The 23,491-nt window shown below is 40.0% G+C and overlaps 1 protein-coding gene and 1 long non-coding RNA gene across 2 annotated transcripts in view; one reads left to right on the top strand and one right to left on the bottom strand.

Annotated features, from left to right (window-relative positions):
• The first annotated feature begins 3,588 nt into the window (after nt 1–3,588).
• DHX36 (DEAH-box helicase 36) overlaps nt 3,589–23,491 on the top strand; it is a 60,732-nt gene continuing 40,829 nt past the window's right edge. Inside the window, exon 1 of the mRNA XM_030844636.2 lies at nt 3,589–3,931. Within this exon, the coding sequence (XP_030700496.1) occupies nt 3,674–3,931 (258 nt within the window). The 5' untranslated portion in view covers nt 3,589–3,673. The remainder of the gene's footprint in view (nt 3,932–23,491) is intronic.
• Nucleotides 7,308–9,295, bottom strand: LOC132597206 (uncharacterized). Its single transcript, XR_009563622.1, has 3 exons — nt 9,217–9,295; nt 7,997–8,171; nt 7,308–7,410 (listed from the first exon to the last, which is right to left on the bottom strand). It is a non-coding gene; the product is annotated as an uncharacterized lncRNA (long non-coding RNA).

The following is a 23,491-nucleotide window of genomic DNA, read 5'->3' on the forward strand; positions in this document are numbered from 1 at the left end:
AAAATATCACCATCTGGTGGTGACTTTTATAAACTGAAAACACATAATCCCTAAGATTTCCCCAAATATAAACACATATTACATAATCCCAAAGACTTCCAAGAATTATGACTGAGGCAACCATTTTGAAGACAGCGAATATCACAGTATTACTTGGAATATAATTTAAAAAAAGGCTTGGTTATGCATTACTTGGAAGCTTTTTCTCAACATAGTTCTGTAGTATTGGATTTCATAAATAGATTTTCTCTTAATTTCTTATACTATTCAGCTACTCTCATTCATGTACTCATCATAATATTTAATGAATGCCTATTTCATGCTAAAACTAGCTCTAGGTACACAGGATTATAACTGTAAACAAAACCAAAACAAACATATATACTGTGAACGGACTGTTAGCACACAGTCCACACGAGACTCCCCTCACTTCTGACACCACGTGCAAGTTCAGGGTGTTCCCTAAGCCACTATCAATGTTAATAATTCACTAGAAGAACTCACAGAACTCCTTGAAAGTTGTATACTCACAGTTATGGTATATTACAAGGAAAGGATATGGATCAAAATCAGCCAAGAGAAGAAGTACATACAGCAGAATCCAGAAAAAAGGCCTAAGTGTGGAGCTTCTGTTTTCCTCTCCCCGTGGAGTCAGGAACAGCAGTACTTCCCTAGCATCAATGTGTGACAAAACGCATGGAGTACTGCCAACAAGGAACAAATCTTGGTGTCCCATCTTTAATGGGGCTTCATCATGGTAGGAGTAGGGTAAGCATGGTTGACTGCTCATAAGAGTGATCTCAGTATCCAGCTCCTCGGAAGGTCAAGCTTATATGGAACGAATAACTCAAAGCCTCCACCCTAAATCGTATTGTTACTGTCTGGCTGGTCCAAGGCCTCCAAACAAACAAAGTCACTCCTATCAGGCATAACATTCCAAGGGTTTAGAGATTACCTCCTCAGAAGGGCAAAGGCCAGCCCTCTCTTTGGATAGGATTAAGTTCTTCACTACACATATGTAATGTATATACATATATATGTATATGTATATGTGTATGTATACATCTCAGGTAATGCTAAGTAGTTTGACAGGAAATAGGTACCAGAGATAATAAAAATGAAAAGAAGAAAAATTAGACTAAAGGGATAATGACAGGAGGAGTGCTTTTTCAAATATTTTAGTGAGGAAAGGCTTCACTGATTAAAGTAACATTTCATCAGCGACACAAGTCCAAGATCAAGGTGTTGACTGATTTGGCTCCTGGTAAGAGCTCTCTTCTTGGCTTGTAGACAGCCTCTGTCCTCACATGGCCTTTCTTCAGAGGGAAGACAGAGCAAGCTCTCGTGTCTTTTCTTTTAAAACATTCAAACAGTCCACGCTATTTCCTTCTCATTTTGTCCCTACCATCTCCAGTATGACTACCCAGTCTTTCTTACTGAACAGTTCACATACTTGTCATATCCGGCGTGCCCAATGGGTACATTTATTGGAACTATTCATTCCTATAATATTAATATTTGCCAGAACTCCCAAAATGTATAATCTCAGTCTGCTCTCTCTGCGTCTTTAACTCATATAACCAACTGCTTTCTAGACATCTCAATTTGTATGTTTTACAGGCACCTCAAACTCTACAAGTGTTAATTATACACATTAACTCAACCCTCCCCCAACCCCCCCCCAAATCTTCCTCGTCCTATGTTCCTCATATCTCAGGATATGGTACCTTTCTATTAGGTCATCTTTCAAATCTTAAATTTGGGAGCCATCTGACCCTTTCCTCTAATTCTCTACATCCAATGAATCATTAAATCTTGGCAATTATTTTTCCTAGCAACTCAATTCCAGTCCTTCCTATATTCTATCTTGCTCTGTCATCTCATTTTGTCTCCCCTACACCACAGCCTGTTAACTAGTCTCTCTACATCCACTCTTGCCTCCTCCATTCCTTTCTACTCAAAGCAAAGTAATCACTCCCCTACTTAAAATGTATTATTGTTCTTTCTGTGGCATGTAAGATCTTTTATGGTCAGGCTCCTTTCTATCCCTTTGGCCTTCACCACCAGTCTCTTTAAGTTTCAGTGTGGAATTTTCCCACTCCCCAACATTTTATCATCTTTCTTCAAGCACATCATTCCCTCCACCTGTAATAATCTCTTCCCTCCCCATCAGTTTAGCTAAAGTCTACTTATCTCAGTCACTGCTTACCCTCTCATTCCTTAGAAAGAACCTGACTCCAAAATTAAATTCTTTTTGCTGTAACATCTCATGGCTGTTGCGAAGGGGTACTTTTTCCTCTACCCTCCCATGTTTAGTTCTTGGAGACTTGCAGACTAAACTGACAAAAACAGATTAGCAAGAGATAAAACAGATATAATCACATATCTATGGGAGTTCACAGAAAAATGTGACTCGAGGCAGTGGTTAGAACTTGGGGCTTATATACCATCTTTTAAGGAAGGGAAGGAGGAGAATGGTATTTATGGGAAAACAAATGACTTTTGGGAAAGATAAATGAGCTCTTATGAGAGTAGATGGAAAATATGTTGGTTTTGTTATAAAGTCTTTTTAGGTGTGGTACTGATTTGCAGTCTCCAATGACAAAAGTCAGTCTTCCCTGGTTCCTCTCCCAAGGAAGGGATTTATGGCAAGAGTTCTTCTGAGTTCTTTTGAGAGGCTCTGTTTTTAGGCAGATAAGAGATTTCAGGAACTCAAATGCCTCTGTTCAAAATAATTTGTCTGCCACAGAGATGCATTCTGGAACCCTTCATATGGCATTTTCCTTCCTTAACTCACAACACACATTTCTTTAGCCTTTATCTTCTCCTCAAGACTGTAAGCAAATAAAAGCTGATGCCAATCTTCTCTTGTTCAGTGAGTATTCCCAGCACCTTTAAATCAGTCACATGTGTAAATGAACTAGATATTCCCTGGTAAACTTGCCAGCCTATGTGGAGCAGACACTTGATTATACAAGAATAGCCTGTGCTAATCAACAATAGACGGCTTCACATGAACATAGGAATCTTCAGCTGCTGTTTTATTTAAATTGCCTAAGTGCTCTGCACTGAATTTGGGTAGTAGGCTCATCTTATGCCTTTGGATAAAGGTGGTAAACGACGATAACACTTTAAAAGAGGCAGGGACATTTTTATACTTATAGATTTGAAACAGATGCTAGGCTGTTTTCATGACATAACCACTAGTTTAAAAAATAAGAAAAAAAAGGAATTCATTTCATTTTTTTTAAGGACTTTAGGAGACAAAGCATTCGATCCACAGGTTCTTTTACTGTGCCAATCGACGTTTACAGGGCCTACTGGGAAGCAAACTCCGGATTTTACCGTGAGAAATAAAGTAAAACCCAAAACCCGTTTCCTCACATGCTGGGCGTCGGGAAAGAAAACCTGTGCGCCTCCTGCTGGCTCTGCCTCCAAAGGTACAAACGTAAACAATTGAGGGCACACCAAAGATTTCACCTGATCCAACCCGGGGAGCTCCAGGGCCTACGGCCCGTGACGTCACCGGAAACGTCTGCTTGTGACGCTCAACGTCCCTCCCTCTTGAACGCGGCGCCGGAAGCAAAACGGAAGTGGACGCGCAACCAGCCTCCGGACCCGGTCGCCATTTCTAGCGGTTGCAGGTTCTCACGAGTTTTGGCCTGCTGGGACAATGAGCTATGACTACCATCAGAACTGGGGCCGCGATGGCGGGGGCCGCGATGGCGGGTCCCGCAGCTCCGGCGGGGGTTACGGAGGAAGCTATGGAGGGGGCCACGGAGGGAATCGAGGCTCCGGAGGTGGCGGCGGCGGAGGAGGGGGTGGTCGAGGCGGCCGAGGCCGACATCCCGGGCACCTGAAAGGCCGCGAAATCGGCTTGTGGTACGCGAAGAAACAAGGCCAGAAGAACAAGGAAGCGGAGAGGCAGGAGGTAATCTGAGACTCGGTAGTGGAGGGGGATGAAACCGGACAGGTTTTCTTTTCCATCCTTCGACCCCTAACTTTTTCTTTCCTTTTCGGTGTTTTAACTGGTGCATGTGCTTTGTGAAGTGCAAGTGTTGAAGCTTCCAGTAGTGGATATTAATAGCGGTGAACGTTAGCCATGCGCGTCTGACCTGAAGCAGTTGGGATTTATGCGAGTGTATACTTTGCTTAAAAGACGTGAGAACTGGGGACAAAACAAATGTTAAATTCAGGGTCCATCCGAAATTAACTTTTGGGGGGTGTCACTGTCATAGTATATCTGGCTACCCTTTCCCTTAATATAATTAATGTCACTTTAAGTTCTTTGCCTGATGAGCTGTAAAATTACGGTTTTATACATTAGACACTGGTTTGCGCGGAACAAAAACTATCAAGCACTATTTTTGTAGATCCTTCAGAAGAGTACTCCAACTTCCACTTAGTATTAAAATAGGCACACAGGTTTTTTGTTTTTACGTTGGGCGTTGGGCTATGGAGGTTTCTGCTGATGAGCAGCTCCTCTTTGAGAAGGAAACCTAGGATCCTAGAAGTGGAAGAAATTTCAAGAGATGATTTGGCTTAGTCCCTTGTCTTCAGGTTGGTAATTGTCCATTTGATTTGTATCCTGAAGACTTGTAGTAAAGGAAACAAAGTTCCCTGAGTGGCCTGTTCTAATAATTATATATGTGATTAAACCGAAGTTTTCTTAATATAAGCTTTATAAAAGCTTTTTACTGACTTTAAAAGCATCTTTCATATTAGATAGAGTGTAATTGAATCACCATTTAGGCTTCTGTTTTTAAATCATTCCGTTTCTTTACTTTTCTTTTATCCATGTCATTTTTGTTGAATTGGGGGGGGCGTTATCTATTTATCTTCACAACTTATATTCTTTAAATATATATATTTCTTCAATAACTAAAAATTAATTTGTTCATTGAGCAAACTTTTTTTTTAAAGGGAAGCACATCTAAGTCATCTTGAAATTGGAAGAATAATTGAGTGATTAGTACAGATTAACTTCCTAAGAACTCTTTATCAAATTTTATTTACCCGTTTTTTCACACAAGGTTTTTTGCATGTTGCTATGGGGGTCTGAAGAAGTATGATATTCAGGGAGCTTACAGTTTAGTTGGAAAAAGTAAGAACTAAACAGACGAAACATTAAGTAAATCAGGAAAAACTCTTCATTATTATTTCCATCTGAAGTCGGTTGTGCAGTGGGTCATTATGAATTAAACTCTTGATTTCCACCACCTCCCCAAACCTCCATTTTAGTAAAAGTCACTACCATTTATTCACTTGCCAAGGCCAAAATGAGATTTATTTTTGATTCTTCTCTTTCATTTCAGCAAGTCTGTTTTCTCTTCCTTTTTAATATATCTCAAATTTAACTACTTATTTCCACAGTAATTACCATAGATCAAGCCACCATTTTGTTGTCTGTCCATGGCTCTTAACTGGTCTCCTATTTCTACTCCTCGTTATTAAGTCTGTCTTTTGTAGAGCCTTAGATCATCTCATTCTCTAGCTCACAATTTGAAAGCCAAGTCAGTTCCGTCTCAGTCTCATATGTTTCAGTGCATCCTAACATGTTTTCCAGGAATCTTGGCAATTTAGTTTCTACATATCAGGTTTCCCTCTATGTACTTACCTTTCTGAGCCTATGTTCCCAAGATGTAATTAAAGCTTTTGTAATCATACTTTTATTTTTGCTTTTTTATTGTAGTTCTCATATCATTCTCTAAAATGTATGTCTCCATTTTCTCTACTAAACATGATCATATTTCAGTAATTGGCTCATCCTGCCTCTTTCTTTGATCACGTTCAAGCCCTTTGTGATCGCTTCCCAGTCAGAATTTCCATAGCTTTTACTTTTTAAGTAATACCTGTGTTTACAAAGTGACTGCATTCTAAGGATGCACGCTTATTCTTTCAACAGATATGTTTTAGGATCTAATATATTTGAAACAGTATCATAGGCACTGTGTTAATAAGCTAGATATAGTACCTACCCTACAGAAATTGTGGTGTGTTAGGCACTATAGGGCGGTTAGAATACAATGTTAAAGAATTACAATAAGGAGGATGTGGGCTTATCCCCTAACTCAAATTAGGAAGAGCCTAGAAGATTTCCCAGAAGAGGTAACCCTTAAGCTGAAACATGAAAGATAGCAAAGTATGTCTGTGTTTGTGATTTGGGGGCTTGGAAAGGGATTTTTAGGACGAGGCAGCAGCATGTGCCACAACCTAGAGGTCAGGAAGACCACGTTCAAGGAACTGAGAAGGCGGTAGAGCAGTGGCTTTTACACTTTTGACCGTTTCCCACAAAAAGGGATATATTTTAATTTGCAACCCAGTGCACACACGTGTGTAAGTGAACAAAAAGTTCATGAAATAATGTTTAATTACCTGTACATTGCCCTGGGGCTTTTGTTCTTGTTGTTTGTACCTTTCTGCCTTTTTTTAAAATAATGTTGGTCATGATCCTTTAATTTTACAGATCGCAGTATGAAAGCTCCTGGACTAGAAAATAAGCAGGGCTTTGAAATTCTTTCCCTTAAGAACTCTGGCAAGTCATTAAAGCGTTTCAAGCAAAACATGAAATGATTGGATTTGTGTTTAAATTCACCCTAGGTAGCAGCATAAAGAATGGATTGAAAAAGAGGCAATCCTGGGACCGGGAGACCAGTTAAGTAGCTCTTGCAGTAATTAAGGTGAGAAATGACAGCTTGAATTAGGACATTGCTAGTGGAGATGGAGGGAAGCGGACAGCTTAAAGTGATTTAGGAGGTAGACTCAAAATGATTTTATCTGGAGGGAAGGGGAAGGCAGGTGTGAATGGATGACACTAATGACTATATAAAGAATTGGCTTGATGGGGCTTCCCTGGTGGCGCAGTGGTTGAGAGTCTGCCTGCCGATGCAGGGGGCACGCGTTCCTGCCTCGGTCTCGGAAGATCCCACATGGCGCGGAGCGGCTGGGCCCGTGAGCCATGGCTGCTGAGCCTGCCCGTCCAGAGCCTGTGCTCCGCAATGAGAGAGGCCACAACAGTGAGAGGCCCGCGTACTGGAAAAAAAAAAAAAAAAAAAAGAATTGGCTTGATGGAGGAAGACAATGGACTCAGCTTAAGCACACTGAGTGTGATATTATAGGGCATACAAGTGGTGATTTCAAGGAAGTTAAAGGCTGTGTGGACCTGATGCCTAGAGAAATCTAGACTGCAGGTGAACATTTGACAGTTTGTGGGCCTATGGATAGTAGTTGTAATATAGAAGTGAATGAGAAGAGGAGTGGGTGCAGGCCTGAACTCTGTAGACCATTGCTTCTCAAACCTGAATCACCTGGCATCTTGTAGCAATGTAGAACTGGGGTGGGTCCAGAGATTCAACTTTTCTCACAGGCTCCCGGATGATGTCAGTACTGCTGGTCTGCAGAGCACTCGGGCTGTACAATGTAGAACAAGAAAATTGAAAGTATGGACTGAGGAAGAGAAGCTTGAAAGAATCTAGGAAGGAACAGCCAGAGAAGAGAAAAATAAGGAGATGGATGTTGTTTTGGAATCCAGGAGTATCGTTTAGGGAGAAAAGAGTATATGAAAAAGGGAAAGTAATCAATAGTGGCAAACACTGCACTGATACCAAGTGAGGTAAGAGTTCAGAGTGTCTTGGATTTAGCAACAGGGTGATTGGTAACCTTGATGAGAGCCCTTTTTGTGGAGTGGTGGAAGTAAAAACCAGATTACACTGGAGTGGTGAGAGAAGGAGAGAGGAAGAAATGGGGGTACCTCCAGGCAGTTCTCCTGTGAGAAGGAGGGGGAGAAGTAGGGGTGGGAGTATTCAAAACAGGATTTTTGTTTTTATTGTTTTAAAAGTGAAGAGATTTGACTGTGTTCAAGTTCACATACTGATGGTAAGGAGCCAGTGGAGAGGAAAAGTAAATATATCAGAGAAGACTAAATTATCATGCAGTAGTAGTAGACAGCCCACAGATCTTAATGGCTTATAACAACAAAGGTTTGTTTTCTACTCACATTACTTGACCGTTGGAGTTCGCTAGAGTTCTCATGAGAATGAGGTCCATATAGCCTCCCACCCATCTGGAGCATAACTGGTTTTGGTGGCAGCAGGGAGGGATACCATAAATCGCCCCTGATTCCTAGAAATTCCCATTCACATGGCCATTGGAAATGCACTTCTGCCTTATATCTGTGAAGAAGCAAACCAGAATATTGATGTACAGCCTAAAGACTACTAGAGAGAAAGAGATCTAGGAAAGGAAGATAAATCTTAATTGGAGATAGCCCTGAGGAGGTGGAAGGAAGGCTGCAGGGCTTAAGTGGAGAGATTAACTTTAACTAGGAAAATGTATTCCTCTTCCATTTTAACAGGAAAGAAGATAGCAAAGGATGGGTTCTGATACAGGTGGGTTTGGGTTTGGTGGCAAGCGATTGAGGACTTTTCCTTTGGGTTTTGTTTTCTTTATGAAATATCGTGTGTAAAATGTCAAGGGTGAACGGGAAAGTGGTATCGGTGTGTTACAGAGAATGGAGAAAGTTTGAAGCAGTTACAGATAATTAGAAGCTGATGAGAAAGACAATTCGCTGGATGTAATTGAGGGTCTCCTTTGCTAGGAATTTCCATTTAGAAGCAGAAAGAATATTTGAAGATGTCCAAAAGGGGGGAAAATAATAAAAAAATCAAATGCCTTGATAAAATAAAAGTCGTGAACCATAAAATGTGTGTCTGAGATTCTGAGATTCTTCAGGCAGGGGATGAGGTAAAGTGAAGGATGATGGAACTGGAAAAAGGTTAGGAGGGAGGTAACCTACAGAGAATCAGGCTAGATCCAGGTTTGGAATTTCAGCATTCCTAAATTCACTGCCCACAGCCTTTGGGGGCTCATTGTGCAGAGAACCACGTTGAAAATATTTTTTTTTAAAGTGTATATTATGTTTTTATTAAAAAGTATAAAATTTTCAGGGGCTGTTGCAGTTTTCAGTCATCCCACCTTTTTCTGGATATCTAAAATTCATTTAACAAGGTGAGGAGGAGAACTTTGTTCTGCTAGTAGAGGTAAAAGCTTCAAAATGTGAAGTTCTCTTTGGTTGAAGAAATGCGTTAGTGTGAATGAGTTTCATTGGGAAAGCAATCAGTCTTAAATTACTTAATCTTTGCCATTTTGAAGGTGAATGAAAGAAACTATGGCTATGAACCCTTGAGGTGTTTGGAAGGGGTGTAAAAATTAAGGAACCTGTGCTTAAGGATGACTTTATGTCCTGGGGCTTCCTTTTCGGTGGAGGCTTTCATCAAAGTATTGCTGAGGATTCTTAAATTTCTAAGGGCCAAGAAAAAACACAGTAATCAATAACTATCTTATGTAAGTACACAGAGCAGTAAATGTTAATACGTACTGAAGACCTACAGAATTTAAAGCGTAGGGCAAAAGTGTTTTAATAATGATCCTCTGTGTTGGGGGTCCCCAAGACCACCCTCAGGTCTGAAATTTACTGGAAGCAGTCACAAATCTCTGAAAAGCTGGTGTACTCACAGTAGCTGTTCTTAACAGCAAATTATTACAGATTAAAATTGGCAGAGGTAAAGGTGCATACGGTAGAGTCCAGGAGAAACCAGGTGCAAGCTTCCAGTCCTAATAGAGAAGGCATATTCTATACTACGGAGAAAAGATACATTAGTCTAATTTATTAACCATTTTAAAAAGATTTCTATGTAGTACAATTATTAAAAAGCAAAAAAATTTGGACTTTATTTTTTGAATTTTTCAAATTTATTTTTTATACAGCAGATTCTTATTAGTTACCTGTTTTATACACATTAGTGTATATATGTCAATCCCAATCTCCCAGTTCACCCCATCACCACCACCACCCCTGCCACTTTCCCCCCTTGGTGTCTGTGCGTTTGTTCTCCACATCTGTGTCTCTATTTCTGCCCTGCAAACTGGTTCATCTGTACCGTTTTTCTAGGTTCCACATAGATGCGTTAATATACGATATTTGGTTTTCTCTTTCTTTTACTTTTTTTTTTAAACATCTTTATTGGAGTATAATTGCTTTACAATGCTGTGTTAGTTTCTGATTTATAACATAGTGAATCGGCTATACATTTATATATATATCCCCATATCTTCTCCCTCTGGCGTCTCCCTCCCACCCTCCCTATCCCACCCCTCTAGGTGGTCACAAAGCACCCAGCTAGCTGATCTCTCTGTGCTGTGTGGCTGCTTCCCACTAGCTAGCTATTTTACATTTGGTACTATATATAAGTCCATGCCACTCTCTCACTTCATCCCAGCTTACCCTTCCCCCTCCCCATGTCCTCAAGTCCATTGTGTACATCTGCGTCTTTATTCCTGTCCTGTCCCTAGGTTCTTCAGAACCATTTTTTTTCTTTAGATTCCGTATATATGTGTTAGCATACGGTATTTGTTTTTCTCTTTCTGACTTACTTCACTCTGTATGACAGATTCTAGGTCCATCCACCTCACTACAAATAACTCAGTTTCGTTTCTTTTTATGTCTGAGTAATATTCTATCGTATATAGGTGCCACATCTTCTTTATCCATTCATCTGTCTGTGGACGTTTAGATTGCTTCCATGTCCTGGCTATTGTAAATAGAGCTGCAATGAACATTGTGGTACATGACTTTTTGAATTATGGTTTTCTCAGGGTATATGCCCAGTAGTGGGATTGCTGGGTCGTATGGTAGTTCTAGTTTTAGTTTTTTAAGGAACCTCCATACTGTTCTCCATAGTGGCTGTATCAATGTACATTCCCACCAACAGTGCAAGAGGGTTCCCTTTTCTCTACACCCTCTCCAGCATTTATTGTTTGTAGTTTTTTGATGATGGCCATTCTGACTGGTGTGAGGTGATATCTCATTATAGTTTTGATTTGCATTTCTCTAATAATTAATGATGTTGAGCATTCTTCCGTATGTTTGTTGGCGATCTGTGTATCTTCATTGGAGAAATGTCTGTTTAGGTGTTCTGCCCATTTTTGAATTGGGTTGTTTCTTTTTTTGTTATTGAGCTGCATGAGCTGTTTGTAAATTTTGCAGATTAATCCTTTGGCAGTTGCTTCATTTGCAAATATTTTCTCCCATTCTGCAGGTTGTCTTTACGTCTTGTTTATGGTTTCCTTTGCTGTGCAAAAGCTTTTAAGTTTCATTAGGTCCCATTTCTTTATTTTTGTTTTTATTTCCAGTTTTCTAGGAGGTGGGTCAAAAAGGATCTTGCTGTGATTTATGTCAGAGTATTCTGCCTATGTTTTCCTCTAAGAGTTTGATAGTGTCTGGCCTTGCATTTAGGTCTTTAATCCATTTTGAGTTTATTTTTGTGTATGGTGTTAGGGAGTTTTCTAATTTCATTCTTTTACATGTAGCTGTCCAGTTTTCCCAGCACCACTTATTGAAGAGGCTGTATATCTTCATTGTATATGCTTGCCTCCTTTATCAAAAATAAGGTGACCATATGTGTGTGGGTTTAATCTCTGGGCTTTCTGTCCTGTTCCATTGATCTGTATTTCTGTTTTTGTGCCAGTACCATACTGTCTTGATTACTGTAGCTTTGTAGTATAATCTGAAGTCAGGGAGCCTGATTCCTCCAGCTCCGTTTTTCTTTCTCAAGATTGCTTTGGCTATTTGGGGTCTTTTGTGTTTCCATACAAATTGTGAAATATTTGTTCTAGTTCTGTGAAAAATGCCATTGTTAGTTTGATAGGGATTGCATTGAATCTGTAGATTGCTTTGGGTAGTATAGTCATTATCACAATGTTTATTCTTCCAGTCAAAGAACACGGTATATCTCTCTATCTGTATTTAATTTCTTTTGTCAGTGTCTTATAGTTTTCTTCATATAGGTCTTTTGTCTCCTTAGGTAGGTTTATTCCTAGGTATTTTATTCTTTTTGTTGCAATGGTAAATGGGAGTGTTCCCTTAATTTCACTTTCAGATTTTTCATCATTAGTGCATAGGAACACAAGAGATTTCTGTGCATTAATTTTGTATCCTGCTGCTTTACCAAATTCATTGATTAGCTCTAGTAGTTTCCTGGTAGCATCTTTGAGTTCTCTATGTATAGTATCATGTCATCTGCAAAGAGTGACAGCTTTACTTCTTCTTTTCCGATTTGGATTCCTTTTATTTCTTCTTCTTCTCTGATTGCTGTGGCTAAAACTTCCAAAACTATGTTGAACAATAGTGGTGAGAGTGGGCAATGTTGTCTGGTTCCTGTTCTTAGTGGAAATGGTTTCAGTTTTTCACCATTGAGGACGATGTTGGCTATGGATTTGTCATGCATGACCTTTATTATGTTGAGGTAAGTTCCCTCTGTGCCTACTTTCTAGAGGGTTTTTTATCATAAATCGGTGTTGAATTTTGTCGAAAGCTTTTTCTGCATCTATTGAGATGATCATATGGTTTTTATTCTTCAGTTTGTTAATGTGGTGTATCACATTGATGGATTTGCGTATATTGAAGAATCCTTGCATTCCTGGGATAAACCCCACTTGATCATGGTGTATGATCCTTTTAATGTGCTGTTGGATTCTGTTTACTAGTATTTTGTTGAGGATTTTTGCATCAATGTTCATTGGTGATATTGGCCTGTAGTTTTCTTTCTTTGTGACATTTTTGTCTGGTTTTGGTATCAGGGTGATGGTGGCTTTGTAGGATGAGTTTGGGAGTGTTCCTCCCTCTGCTGTAGTTTGGAAGAGTTTGAGAAGGATAGGTGTTAGCTCTTCTCTAAATGTTTGATAGAATTCACTTGTGAAGCCATCTGGTCCTGGGCCTTTGTTTGTTGGAAGATTTTTAATCACAGTCTCAATTTCAGTGCTTGGGATTGGTCTTTTTATATTTTCTGTTTCTTCGTGGTTCAGTCTTGGAAGGTTGTGTCTTTCTAAGAATTTGTCCATTTCTTCCAGGTTGTCCATTTTATTGGCATAGAGTTGCTTGTAGTAATCTCTCATGATTCTTTGTATTTCTGCAGTGTCAGTTGTTACTTTTCCTTTTTCATTTCTAATTCTGTTGATTTGAGTCTTCTCCCTTTTTTTCTTGATGAGTCTGGTTAATGGTTTATCAGTTGTGTTTATCTTCTCAAAGAAGCAGCTTTTAGTTTTATTGATCTTTGCTATTGTTTCCTTCATTTCTTTTTCATTTATTTCTGATCTAATCTTTATGATTTCTTTCCTTCTGCTGACTTTTGGGGGTTTTTTGTTCTTTTTTCTCTAATTGCTTTAGGTGTAAGTTAGGTAGTTTATATAAATAGAGATGTTTCTTGTTTCTTAAGGTTGGATTGTATTGCTGTAAACTTCCCTCTTAGAACTGCTTTTGCTGCATCCCGTAGATTTTGGGTCATTGTGGGTTTTATTGTTTTTTTTTTTTAACATCTTTATTGGGGTATAATTGCTTTACAATGGGGTGTTAGTTTCTGCTTTATAGCAAAGTGAATCAGTTATACATAAACATATGTTCCCATATGTCTTCCCTCTTGCGTCTCCATCCCTCCCACCCTCCCTATCCCACCCCTCCAGGCTGTCACAAAGCACCGAGCCAATATCCCTGTGCCATGTAGCTGCTTCCCACTAGCTATCTACCTTACTGCGTTTGTTAGTGTGTATATGTCCATGACTCTCTCTCGCCCTGTCACAGCTCACCCTTCCCCCTCCCCATAACCTCAAGTCCGTTCTCTAGGAGGTCTGCGTCTTTATTCCTGCCTTACCCCTAGGTTCTTCATGACATTTTTTTTCCTTAAATTCCATATATATGTGTTAGCATACGGTATTTGTCTTTCTCTTTCTGACTTACTTCACTCTGTATGACAGACTCTAGGTCTATCCACCTCATTACAAATAGCTCAATTTCGTTTCTTTTTATGGCTGAGTAATATTCCATTGTATATATGTGCCACATCTTCTTTATCCATTCATCCGATGATGGGCACTTAGGTTGTTTCCATCTCCGGGCTATTGTAAATAGAGCTGCAATGAACATTTTGGTACATGACTCTTTTTGAATTATGGTTTTCTCAGGGTATATGCCCAGTAGTGGGATTGCTGGGTCATATGGTAGTTCTATTTGTAGTTTTTTAAGGAACCTCCATACTGTTCTCCATAGTGGCTGAACCAATTCACATTCCCACCAGCAGTGCAAGAGTGTTCCCTTTTCTCCACACCCTCTCCAGCATTTATTGTTTCTAGATTTTTTGATTATGGCCATTCTGACTGGTGTGAGATGATATCTCATTGTAGTTTTGTTTTGCATTTCTCTAATGATTAATGATGTTGAGCATTCTTTCATGTGTGTGTTGGCAGTCTGTATATCTTCTTTGGAGAAATGTCTATTTAGGTCTTCTGCTCATTTTTGGATTGGGTTGTTTGTTTTTTTGTTATTGAGCTGCATGAGCTGCTTGTAAATTTTGGAGATTAATCCTTTGTCAGTTGCTTCATTTGCAAATAATTTCTCCCATTCTGAGGGTTGTGTTTTGGTCTTGTTTATGGTTTCCTTTGCTGTGCAAAAACTTTGAAGTTTCATTAGGTTCCATTTGTTTATTTTTGTTTTTATTTCCATTACTCTAGGAGGTGGGTCAGAAAGGATCTTGCTGTGATTTATGTCATAGAGTGTTCTGCTTATGTTTTCCTCTAAGAGTTTGATAGTGTCTGGCCTTACATTTAGGTCTTTAATCCATTTTAAGCTTATTTTTGTGTATGGTGTTAGGGAGTGATCTAATCTCATACTTTTAAAAGTACCTGTCCAGTTTTTCCAGCACCACTTATTGAAGAGGCTGTCCTTTCTCCATTGTACATTCCTGGCACCTTTATCAAAGATAAGGTGTCCATATGTGCGTGGGTTTATCTCTGGGCTTTCTATCCTGTTCCATTGATCTATCTTTCTGTTTTTGTGCCAGTACCATACCGTCTTGATAACTGTAGCTTTGTAGTATAGTCTGAAGTGAGGGAGCCTGATTCCTCCAGTTCCTTTCTTCGTTCTCAAGATTGCTTTGGCTATTCGGGGTCTTTTGTGTTTCCATACAAATTGCAAAATTTTTTGTTCTAGTTCTGTGAAAAATGCCAGTGGTAGTTTGATAGGGATTGCATTGAATCTATAGATTGCTTTGGGTAGTATAGTCATTTTCACAATGTTGATTCTTCCAATCCAAGAACATGGTATATCTCTCCATCTATTTGTATCATCTTTAATTTCTTTCATCAGTGTCTTATAATTTTCTGCATACAGGTCTTTTGTCTTCTTAGGTAGGTTTATTCCTAGATATTTTATTCTTTTTGTTGCAGTGGTAAATGGGAGTGTTTTCTTGATTTCACTTTCAGATTTTTCATCATTAGTATATAGGAATGCCAGAGATTTCTGTGCATTAATTTTGTATCCTGCCACTTTACCAAATTCATTGATTAGCTCTAGTAGTTTTCTGGTAGCATCTTTAGGATTCTCTATGTATAGGATCATGTCATCTGCAAACAGTGACAGCTTTACTTCTTCTTTTCTGATTTGGATTCCTTTTATTTCCTTTTCTTCTCTGATTGCTGTGGCTAAAACTTCCAAAACTATGTTGAATAAGAGAGGTGAGAGTGGGCAACCTTGTCTTGTTCCTGATCTTAGTGGAAATGCTTTCAGTTTTTCACCATTGAGGATGATGTTTGCTGTGGGCTTGTCATATATGGCCTTTATTATGTTGAGGAAAGTTCCCTCTATGCCTACTTTCTGCAGGGTTTTTATCATAAATGGGTATTGAATTTTGTCAAAAGCTTTCTCTGCATCTATTGAGATGATCATACGGTTTTTCTCCTTCAATTTGTTAATATGGTTTATCACATTGATAGATTTGCGTATATTGAAGAATCCTTGCATTCCTGGAATAAACCCCACTTGATCATGGTGTATGATCCGTTTAATGTGCTGTTGGATTCTGTTTGCTAGTATTTTGTTGAGGATTTTTGCATCAGTGTACATCAGTGATATTGGCCTGTAGTTTTCTTTCTTTGTGACATCCTTGTCTGGTTTTGATATCAAGGTGATGGTGGCCTTGTAGAAGGAGTTTGGGAGTGTTCCTCCCTCTGCTATATTTTGGAAGAGTTTGAGAAGGATAGGTGTTAGCTCTTCTCTAAATGTTTGATAGAATTCGCCTGTGAAGACATCTGGTCCTGGGCTTTTGTTTGTTGGAAGATTTTTAATCACAGTTTCAATTTCAGTGCTTGTGATTGGTCTGTTCATATTTTCTGTTTCTTCCTGATTCAGTCTTGGCAGGTTGTGCATTTCTAAGAATTTGTCCATTTCTTCCAGATTGTCCATTTTATTGGCATAGAGTTGCTTGTAGTAATCTCTCATGATCTTTTTTATTTCTGCAGTGTCAGTTGTTACCTCTCCTTTTTCATTTCTAATTCTATTGATTTGAGTCTTCTCCCTTTTTTTCTTGATGAGTCTGGCTAATGGTTTATCTATTTTGTTTATCTTCTCAAAGAACCAGCTTTTAGTTTTATTGATCTTTGCTATCGTTTCCTTCATTTCTTTTTCATTTATTTCTGATCTGATTTTTATGATTTCTTTCCTTCTGCTAGCTTTGGGGTTTTTTTGTTCTTCTTTCTCTAATTGCTTGAGGTGCAAGGTTAGGTTGTTTATTCGAGATGTTTCCTGCTTCTTAAGGTGGGCTTGTATTGCTATAAACTTCCCTCTTAGAACTGCTTTTGCTGCATCCCACAGGTTTTGGGTTGTTGTGTCTCCATTGTCATTTGTTTCTAGGTATTTTTTGATTTCCTCTTTGATTTCTTCAGTGATCACTTCATTATTAAGTAGTGTATTGTTTAGCCTCCATGTGTTTGTATTTTTTACAGATCTTTTCCTGTAATTGATATCTAGTCTCATGGTGTTGTGGTGGGAAAAGATACTTGATACAATTTCAATTTTCTTAAATTTACCAAGGCTTGATTTGTGACCCAAGATATGATCTATCCTGGAGAATGTTCCATGAGCACTTGAGAAAAATGTGTATTCTGTTGTTTTTGGATGGAGTGTCCTATAAATATCAATTAAGTCCATCTTGTTTAATGTATCATTTAAAGCTTGTGTTTCCTTATTTATTTTCATTTTGGATGATCTGTCCATGGGTGAAAGTGGGGTGTTTAAGTCCCCTACTATGAATGTGTTACTGTCGATTTCCCCTTTTATGGCTGTTAGTATTTGCCTTATGTATTGAGGTGCTCCTATGTTGGGTGCATAAATATTTACAATTCTTATATCTTCTTCTTGGATCGATCCCTTGATCGTTATGTAGTGTCCTTTTTTGTCTCTTTTAATAGTCCTTATTTTAAAGTCTATTTTGTCTGATATGAGAATTGCTACTCCAGCTTTCTTTTGGTTTCCATTTGCATGGAATATCTTTTTCCATCCCCTTACTTTCAGTCTGTATGTGTCTCTAGGTCTGAAGTGGGTCTCTTGTAGACAGCATATATAAGGGTCTTGTTTTTGTATCCATTCAGCTAATCTGTGTCTTTTGGTGGGAGCATTTAGTCCATTTACATTTAAGGTAATTATTGATATGTATGTTCCTATTCCCATTTTCTAAATTGTTTTGGGTTCGTTATTATAGGTCTTTTCCTTCTCTTGTGTTTCTGGCCTAGAGAAGATCCTTTAGCATTTGTTGTAAAGCTGGTTTGGTGGTGCTGAACTCACTCAGCTTTTGCTTGTCTGTAAAGGTTTTAATTTCTCCATCAAATCTGAGTGAGATCCTTGCTGGGTAGAGTAGTCTTGGCTTCAGGTTTTTCTCCTTCATCACTTTCAGTATGTCCGGCCAGTCCCTTTTGGCTTGCAGAGTTTCTGCTGAAAGATCAGCTGTTAACCTTATGGGGATTCCCTTATGTGTTATTTGTTGTTTTTCTCTTGCTGCTTTTAATATGCTTTCTTTGTATTTAATTTTTGACAGTTTGATTAATATGTGTCTTGGCGTATTTCTCCTTGTATTTATCCTGTATGGGACTTGCTGTGCTTCCTGGACTTGATTAACTATTTCCTTTCCCATATTAGGGAGGTTTTCAACTATAATCTTTTCAAATATTTTCTCAGTCCCTTTCTTTTTCTCTTCTTCTTCTGGAACCCCTATAATTCGAATGTTGATGTGTTTAATGTTGCCCCAGAGGTCTCTGAGACTGTCCTCAGTTCTTTTCATTCTTTTTTCTTTATTCTGCTCTGCAGTAGTTATTTCCACTATTTTATCTTCCAGGTCACTTATCCGTTCTTCTGCCTCAGTTATTCTGCTATTGATCCCATCTAGAGTACTTTTAATTTCATTTATTGTGTTGTTCATCGTTGCTTGTTTCATCTTTATTTCTTCTAGGTCCTTGTTAACTGTTTCTTGCATTTTGTCCATTCTATTTCCAAGATTTCGGATTATCCTTACTATCATTATTCTGAATTCTTTTTCAGGTAGACTGGCTATTTCCTCTTCATTTGTTAGGTCTGGTGCATTTTTATCTTGCTCTTTTATCTGCTGTGTGTTTTTCTGTCTTCTCATTTTGCTTATCTTACTGTGCTTGGGGTCTCCTTTTTGCAGACTGCAGGTTCGTAGTTCCCGCTGTTTTAGATGTCTGTCTCCAGTGGCTAAGGTTGGTTCAGTGGGTTGTGTAGGCTTCCTGGTGGAGGGCACTAGTGCCTGTGTTGTGGTGGATGAGGCTGGATCTTGTCTCTCTAGTGGGCAGGTTCACGTCTGGTGGTTTGTTTTGGGGTGTCTGTGGCCTTATTATGATTTTAGGCAGCCTCTCTGCTAATGGGTGGGGTTGTGTTCCTGTTTTGCTAGTTGTTTGCCATAGGTTGTCCAGCACTGTGGCTTGCTGGTCGTTGAGTGAAGCTGGGTGCTGGTGTTAAGATGGAGGTCTGGGAGATTTTCGCCGTTTGCTATTATGTGGAGCTGGGAGGTCTCTTGTTGACCAGTGTCCTGAAGTTGGCTCTCCTACCTCAGAGGCACAGCAGTGACTCCTGGCTGCAGCACCAAGAGCCTTTCATCCACACGGCTCAGAATAAAAGGGAGAAAAAGTAGAGGGAATTAGTAGAAGTATGAGGAAAGAAAGAAGGGAAGGAAGGAAGGAAGAAAGAAAGAAAGAAAGAAGCAAAGAAGGAAAGAAAGGAGGGAGGGAGGAAGGAAGGAAGGAGGGAAAGAAAGAAGATACAGTAAAAATAAAATAAAGTATAATAAAGTTATTGAATTAAAAAATTCTTATTTAGAAAAAAAAAAGGGACGGATAGAACCTTAGGACAAATGTTGGAAGCAAAGCTATACTGACAAAAGCTTACACAGAAGCATACACATACACCCTCACTAAAAGAGGTGAAGGGGGAAAAATAATAAATCTTGCTGTCAGAGACCACCTCCTCAATTTGGGATGATTCGTTGTCTAAAGGAGGGAAGGAAGGAAGGAAAGAAAGAAAGAAAGAACGAAGGTAAAGTATAGTAACGTTATTAAAATTGATTATTAAGAAAAAAATTTAAAAAAAAACCATGGATGGATAGAACCCTAGGACAAATGGTGGAAGCAAGACTATACAGACAAGATCTCACACAGAAGCATACACATACACATTCACAAAAAGAGAAATAGGGAAAAAAATCATAGATCTTGCTCCTAAAGTCCACTTCCTTAATTTGGGATGATTGGTTGTCTATTCAGGTATTCCACAGATGCAGGGTATATCAAGTTGATTGTGGAGCTTTAATCCGCTGCTTCTGAGGCTTCTGGGAGAGACTTCCCTTTCTCTTCTTTGTTCTCACAGCTCACAGGGGCTCAGCTTTGGATTTGGCCCTGCCTCTGCGTGTAGTTCGCTGGAGGGCGTCTGTTTTTTGCTCAGACAGGATGGGGTTAAAGGAGCCGCTGATTCGGGGGCTCTGGCGTACTGAGGCCGGCGGGGAGGGAGGGGCATGGAGTGCGGGACGTGACTTTGCACCAGCCTGAGGCCCGCCGTGCCGTGCGTTCTCCCGGGGAAGTTGTCCCTGGATCCCGGGAACCTGGCAGTGGCGGGCTGCACAGGCTCCGCGGAAGAGGGGTGTGGAGAGTGACCTGTGCTCGCACACAGGCCCCTTGGTGGCGGCAGCAGCAGCCTTAACGTCTCCCGCCCGCCTCTGGGGTCCGCGCTTTTAGCCGCGGCTCGCGCCCGTCTCTGGGGTCCGCGCTTTTAGCCGCGGCTCGTGCCCGTCTCTGGGGTTTGCGCTTTTAGCCGCGGCTCGTGCCCGTCTCTGGAGTTCCTTTAAGCAGCGTTCTTAAACCCCTCTCCTCACGCACCAGGAAACAAAGAGGGAAGAAAAAGTTTCTTGCCTCTTCGGCAGGTGCAGACTTTTCCCCGGACTCCCTCCCGGCTAGCCGTGGTGCACCAACCCCTTCAGGCTATGTTCAAGCCGCCAACCCCAGTCCTCTCCCTGCGCTCCGTCCAAAACCGAAACCCGAGCCTCAGAGCCTTAGAGCCTCAGCTCGCAGCCCCGCCCGCCTCGGCGGGTGAGCAGACAAGCCTCTTGGGCTGGTGAGTGCCAGTCGGCACCGATCTTCTGTGCGGGAATCTCCCCGCTTTGCCCTCCGCACCCGTTGCTATGCACTCCTCCGCAGCTTCGAAGCTCCCCCCCCCCCGCCTCCCACAGTCTCCGCCCGCGAAGGGGCTTCCTAGTGTGTGGAAACTTTTCCTCCTTCACAGCTCCCTCCTACTGGTGCAGGTGCCGTCCCTATTCTTTTGTCTCTGTTTTTTCTTTTTTTTTTTTTTCTTCTTTTGCCCTACCCAGGTACGTGGGGAGTTTCTTGCCTTTTGGGAGGTCTGAGGTCTTCTGCCAGCCTTCAGTAGGTGTTCTGTAGGAGTTGTTCCACGTGTAGATGTATTTCTGGTGTATCTGTGGGGAGGAAGGTGATCTCCGCGTCTTACTCTTCCGCCATCTTCAAGGTCCCCAATGCTGGGTCGTTGTGTTTTCATTGTCATTTGTTTGTAGGTATTTTTTGATTTCCTCCTTGATTTCTTCAGTGATTTCTTGGTTGTTAAGTAGTGTATTGTTTACTCTCCATGTGTTTGTATTTTTTACAGATTTTTTCCTGTAATTGATATCTAGTCTCATAGCATTGTGGTCAGAAAAAATACTTGATACGATTTCATTTTTCTAAATTTACCGAGGCTTGATTTGTGACCCAAGATTTGATCTATCCTGGAGAATGTTCCATGAGCACTTGAGAAGAAAGTGTATTCTGTTGTTTTTTGGATAGAATGTCTGTTGAAAGTCTATTCTGTTGTTTATTTTGGATGGAATGTCCTATGCATATCAATTAAGTCCATCTTGTAAAATGTATCATCTTGTTTAATGTATCACTTAAAGCTTGTGTTTCCTTATTTATTTTCATTTTGGATGATTTGTCCATTAGTAAAGTCCCCTTCTGTGATTGTGTTACTGTCGATTTCTCCTTTTATATCTGTTAGCATTTGCCTTATGTATTGAGGTGCTCCTATGTTGGGTGCATAAATATTTACAATTGTTATATTTTCTTCTTGGATTGATCCCTTAATCATTATGTAGTGTCCTTCTTTGTCTCTTGCAATAGTCTTTATTTTAAAGTCTATTTTGTCTGATACGAGAACTGCTACTCCAGCTTTCTTTTGATTCCCATTTGCATGGAAAATGTTTTTCCATCCCCTCACTTTCAGTCTGTATGTCGCTGTATGTCGCTAGGTCTGAAGTGGGTCTCTTGTAGACAGCATATATACAGGTCTTGTTTTTGTATCCATTCAGCCAGTCTGTGTCTTTTGGTTGGAGCGTTTAATCCATTTACATTTAAGGTAATTATCGGCATGTATGTTCCTATTACCATTTTCTTAATTGTTTTGGGTTTCTTATTGTAGGTCTTTTCCTTCTCCTGTGTTTCCTGCCTCGAGAAGTTCCTCTAGCATTTTTTGTGGAGCTGGTTTGGTGGTGCTGAATTCTCTTAGCTTGTCTGTAAAGGTTTTAATTTCTCTGTAGAATCTGAATGAGATACTTGCTGGGTAGAGAAATCTTGGTTGTAGGTTTTTCCCTTTCATCACTTTAAATATGTCCTGCCACTCCCTTCTGGCCTGCAGAGTTTCTGTTGAAATAATCAGCTGTTAACCTTATGGGGATTCCCTTGTATGTTATTTTTTGCTTTTCTCTTGCTGCTTTTAATATTTTTTCTTTGAATTTAATTTTTGATAGTTTGATTAATATGTGTCTTGGCATGTTTCTCCTTGGATTTATCCTGTGTAGGACTCTCTGTGCTTCCTGGACTTGATTGTCTATTTCCTTTCCCATATTAAGGAAGTTTTCAACTATAATCTCTTCAAATATTTTCTCAGTCCCTTTCTTTTTCTCTTCTTCTTCTGGGACCCCTATAATTCAAATGTTGGTGAGTTTAATGTTGTCCCAGAGGTCTCTGAGACTGTCCTCAGTTCTTTTCATTCTTTTTTCTTTATTCTGCTCTGCAGTAGTTATTTCCACCATTTTATCTTCCAGGTAACTTATCCATTTTTCTGCCTCAGTTATTCTACTGTGGATTCCTTCTAGAGAATTTTTAATTTCATTTATCGTGTTCGTTTGTTTGGGCTTTAGTTCTTCCGGGTCCTTGTTAAACGTTTCTTGTATTTTCTTTGCTCTATTGCCAAGATTTTGTATCATCTTTACTCTCATTACTCTGAACTCTTTTTCAGGTAGAGTATTTCCTCTTCATTTTTTTGGTCTGGTGGGTTTTTACCTTGCTCCTTCATCTGCTGTGTGTTTCTCTGTCTTCTTGTTTTGCTTAACTTACTGTGTTTGGGGTCTCCTATTCGCAGGCTGCAGGTTCATAGTTCCCATTGTTTTTGGTGTCTGTCCCCAGTGACTAAGGGTGGTTCAGTGGGTTGTGTAGGCTTCCTGGTGGAGGTGCCTAGTGCCTGTGTTCTGGTGAATGAGGCTGGATCTTGTCTTTCTGGTGGCAGGTCCATGTACGGTGGTGTGTTTTGGGGTGTCTGTTACCTCTTTATGATTTTAGGCAGTCTCTCTGCCAATGGGTGGGTTTGTGTTCCTGTCTTGCTAGATGTTTGGCATAGGGTGTCCAGCACTGTAGCTTGCTGGTCGTTGGGTGGAGCTGGGTCTTAAGAGTTGAGATGGAGATCTCTGGGAGAGCTTTTGCTGTTTGATATTATGTGAAGCTGGGAGGTCTCTAGTGGACCAGTGTCTTGAACTTGGCTCTCCCACCTCAGGCACAGGCCTCACACCTGGCTGGAGCACCAAAACCCTGTCAGCCACACGGGTGTTGAAAAAAAGTCTTTTTGTATCATATTGATCTGTTTTTCTCTTTGTGACTTACAATTTTGGACTTTTGTGTCTGTCAGTAAATCGGTTTTGCTGCAGTTTGTAATTTCCTAATGCTTTCTTATCAGCTGGAGTTTTGCTGTATTGGACTTTTTAAGTGTATGAGCATAATGATGCTTTTAGTAAATCCTTTAATAATTTATCAGCAGAAGTCTTATGGAATTCCCTGGAGATCTCGG

This window comes from Globicephala melas, chromosome 4, assembly GCF_963455315.2.
Source record: "Globicephala melas chromosome 4, mGloMel1.2, whole genome shotgun sequence".
NCBI lineage: Eukaryota > Metazoa > Chordata > Mammalia > Artiodactyla > Delphinidae > Globicephala > Globicephala melas.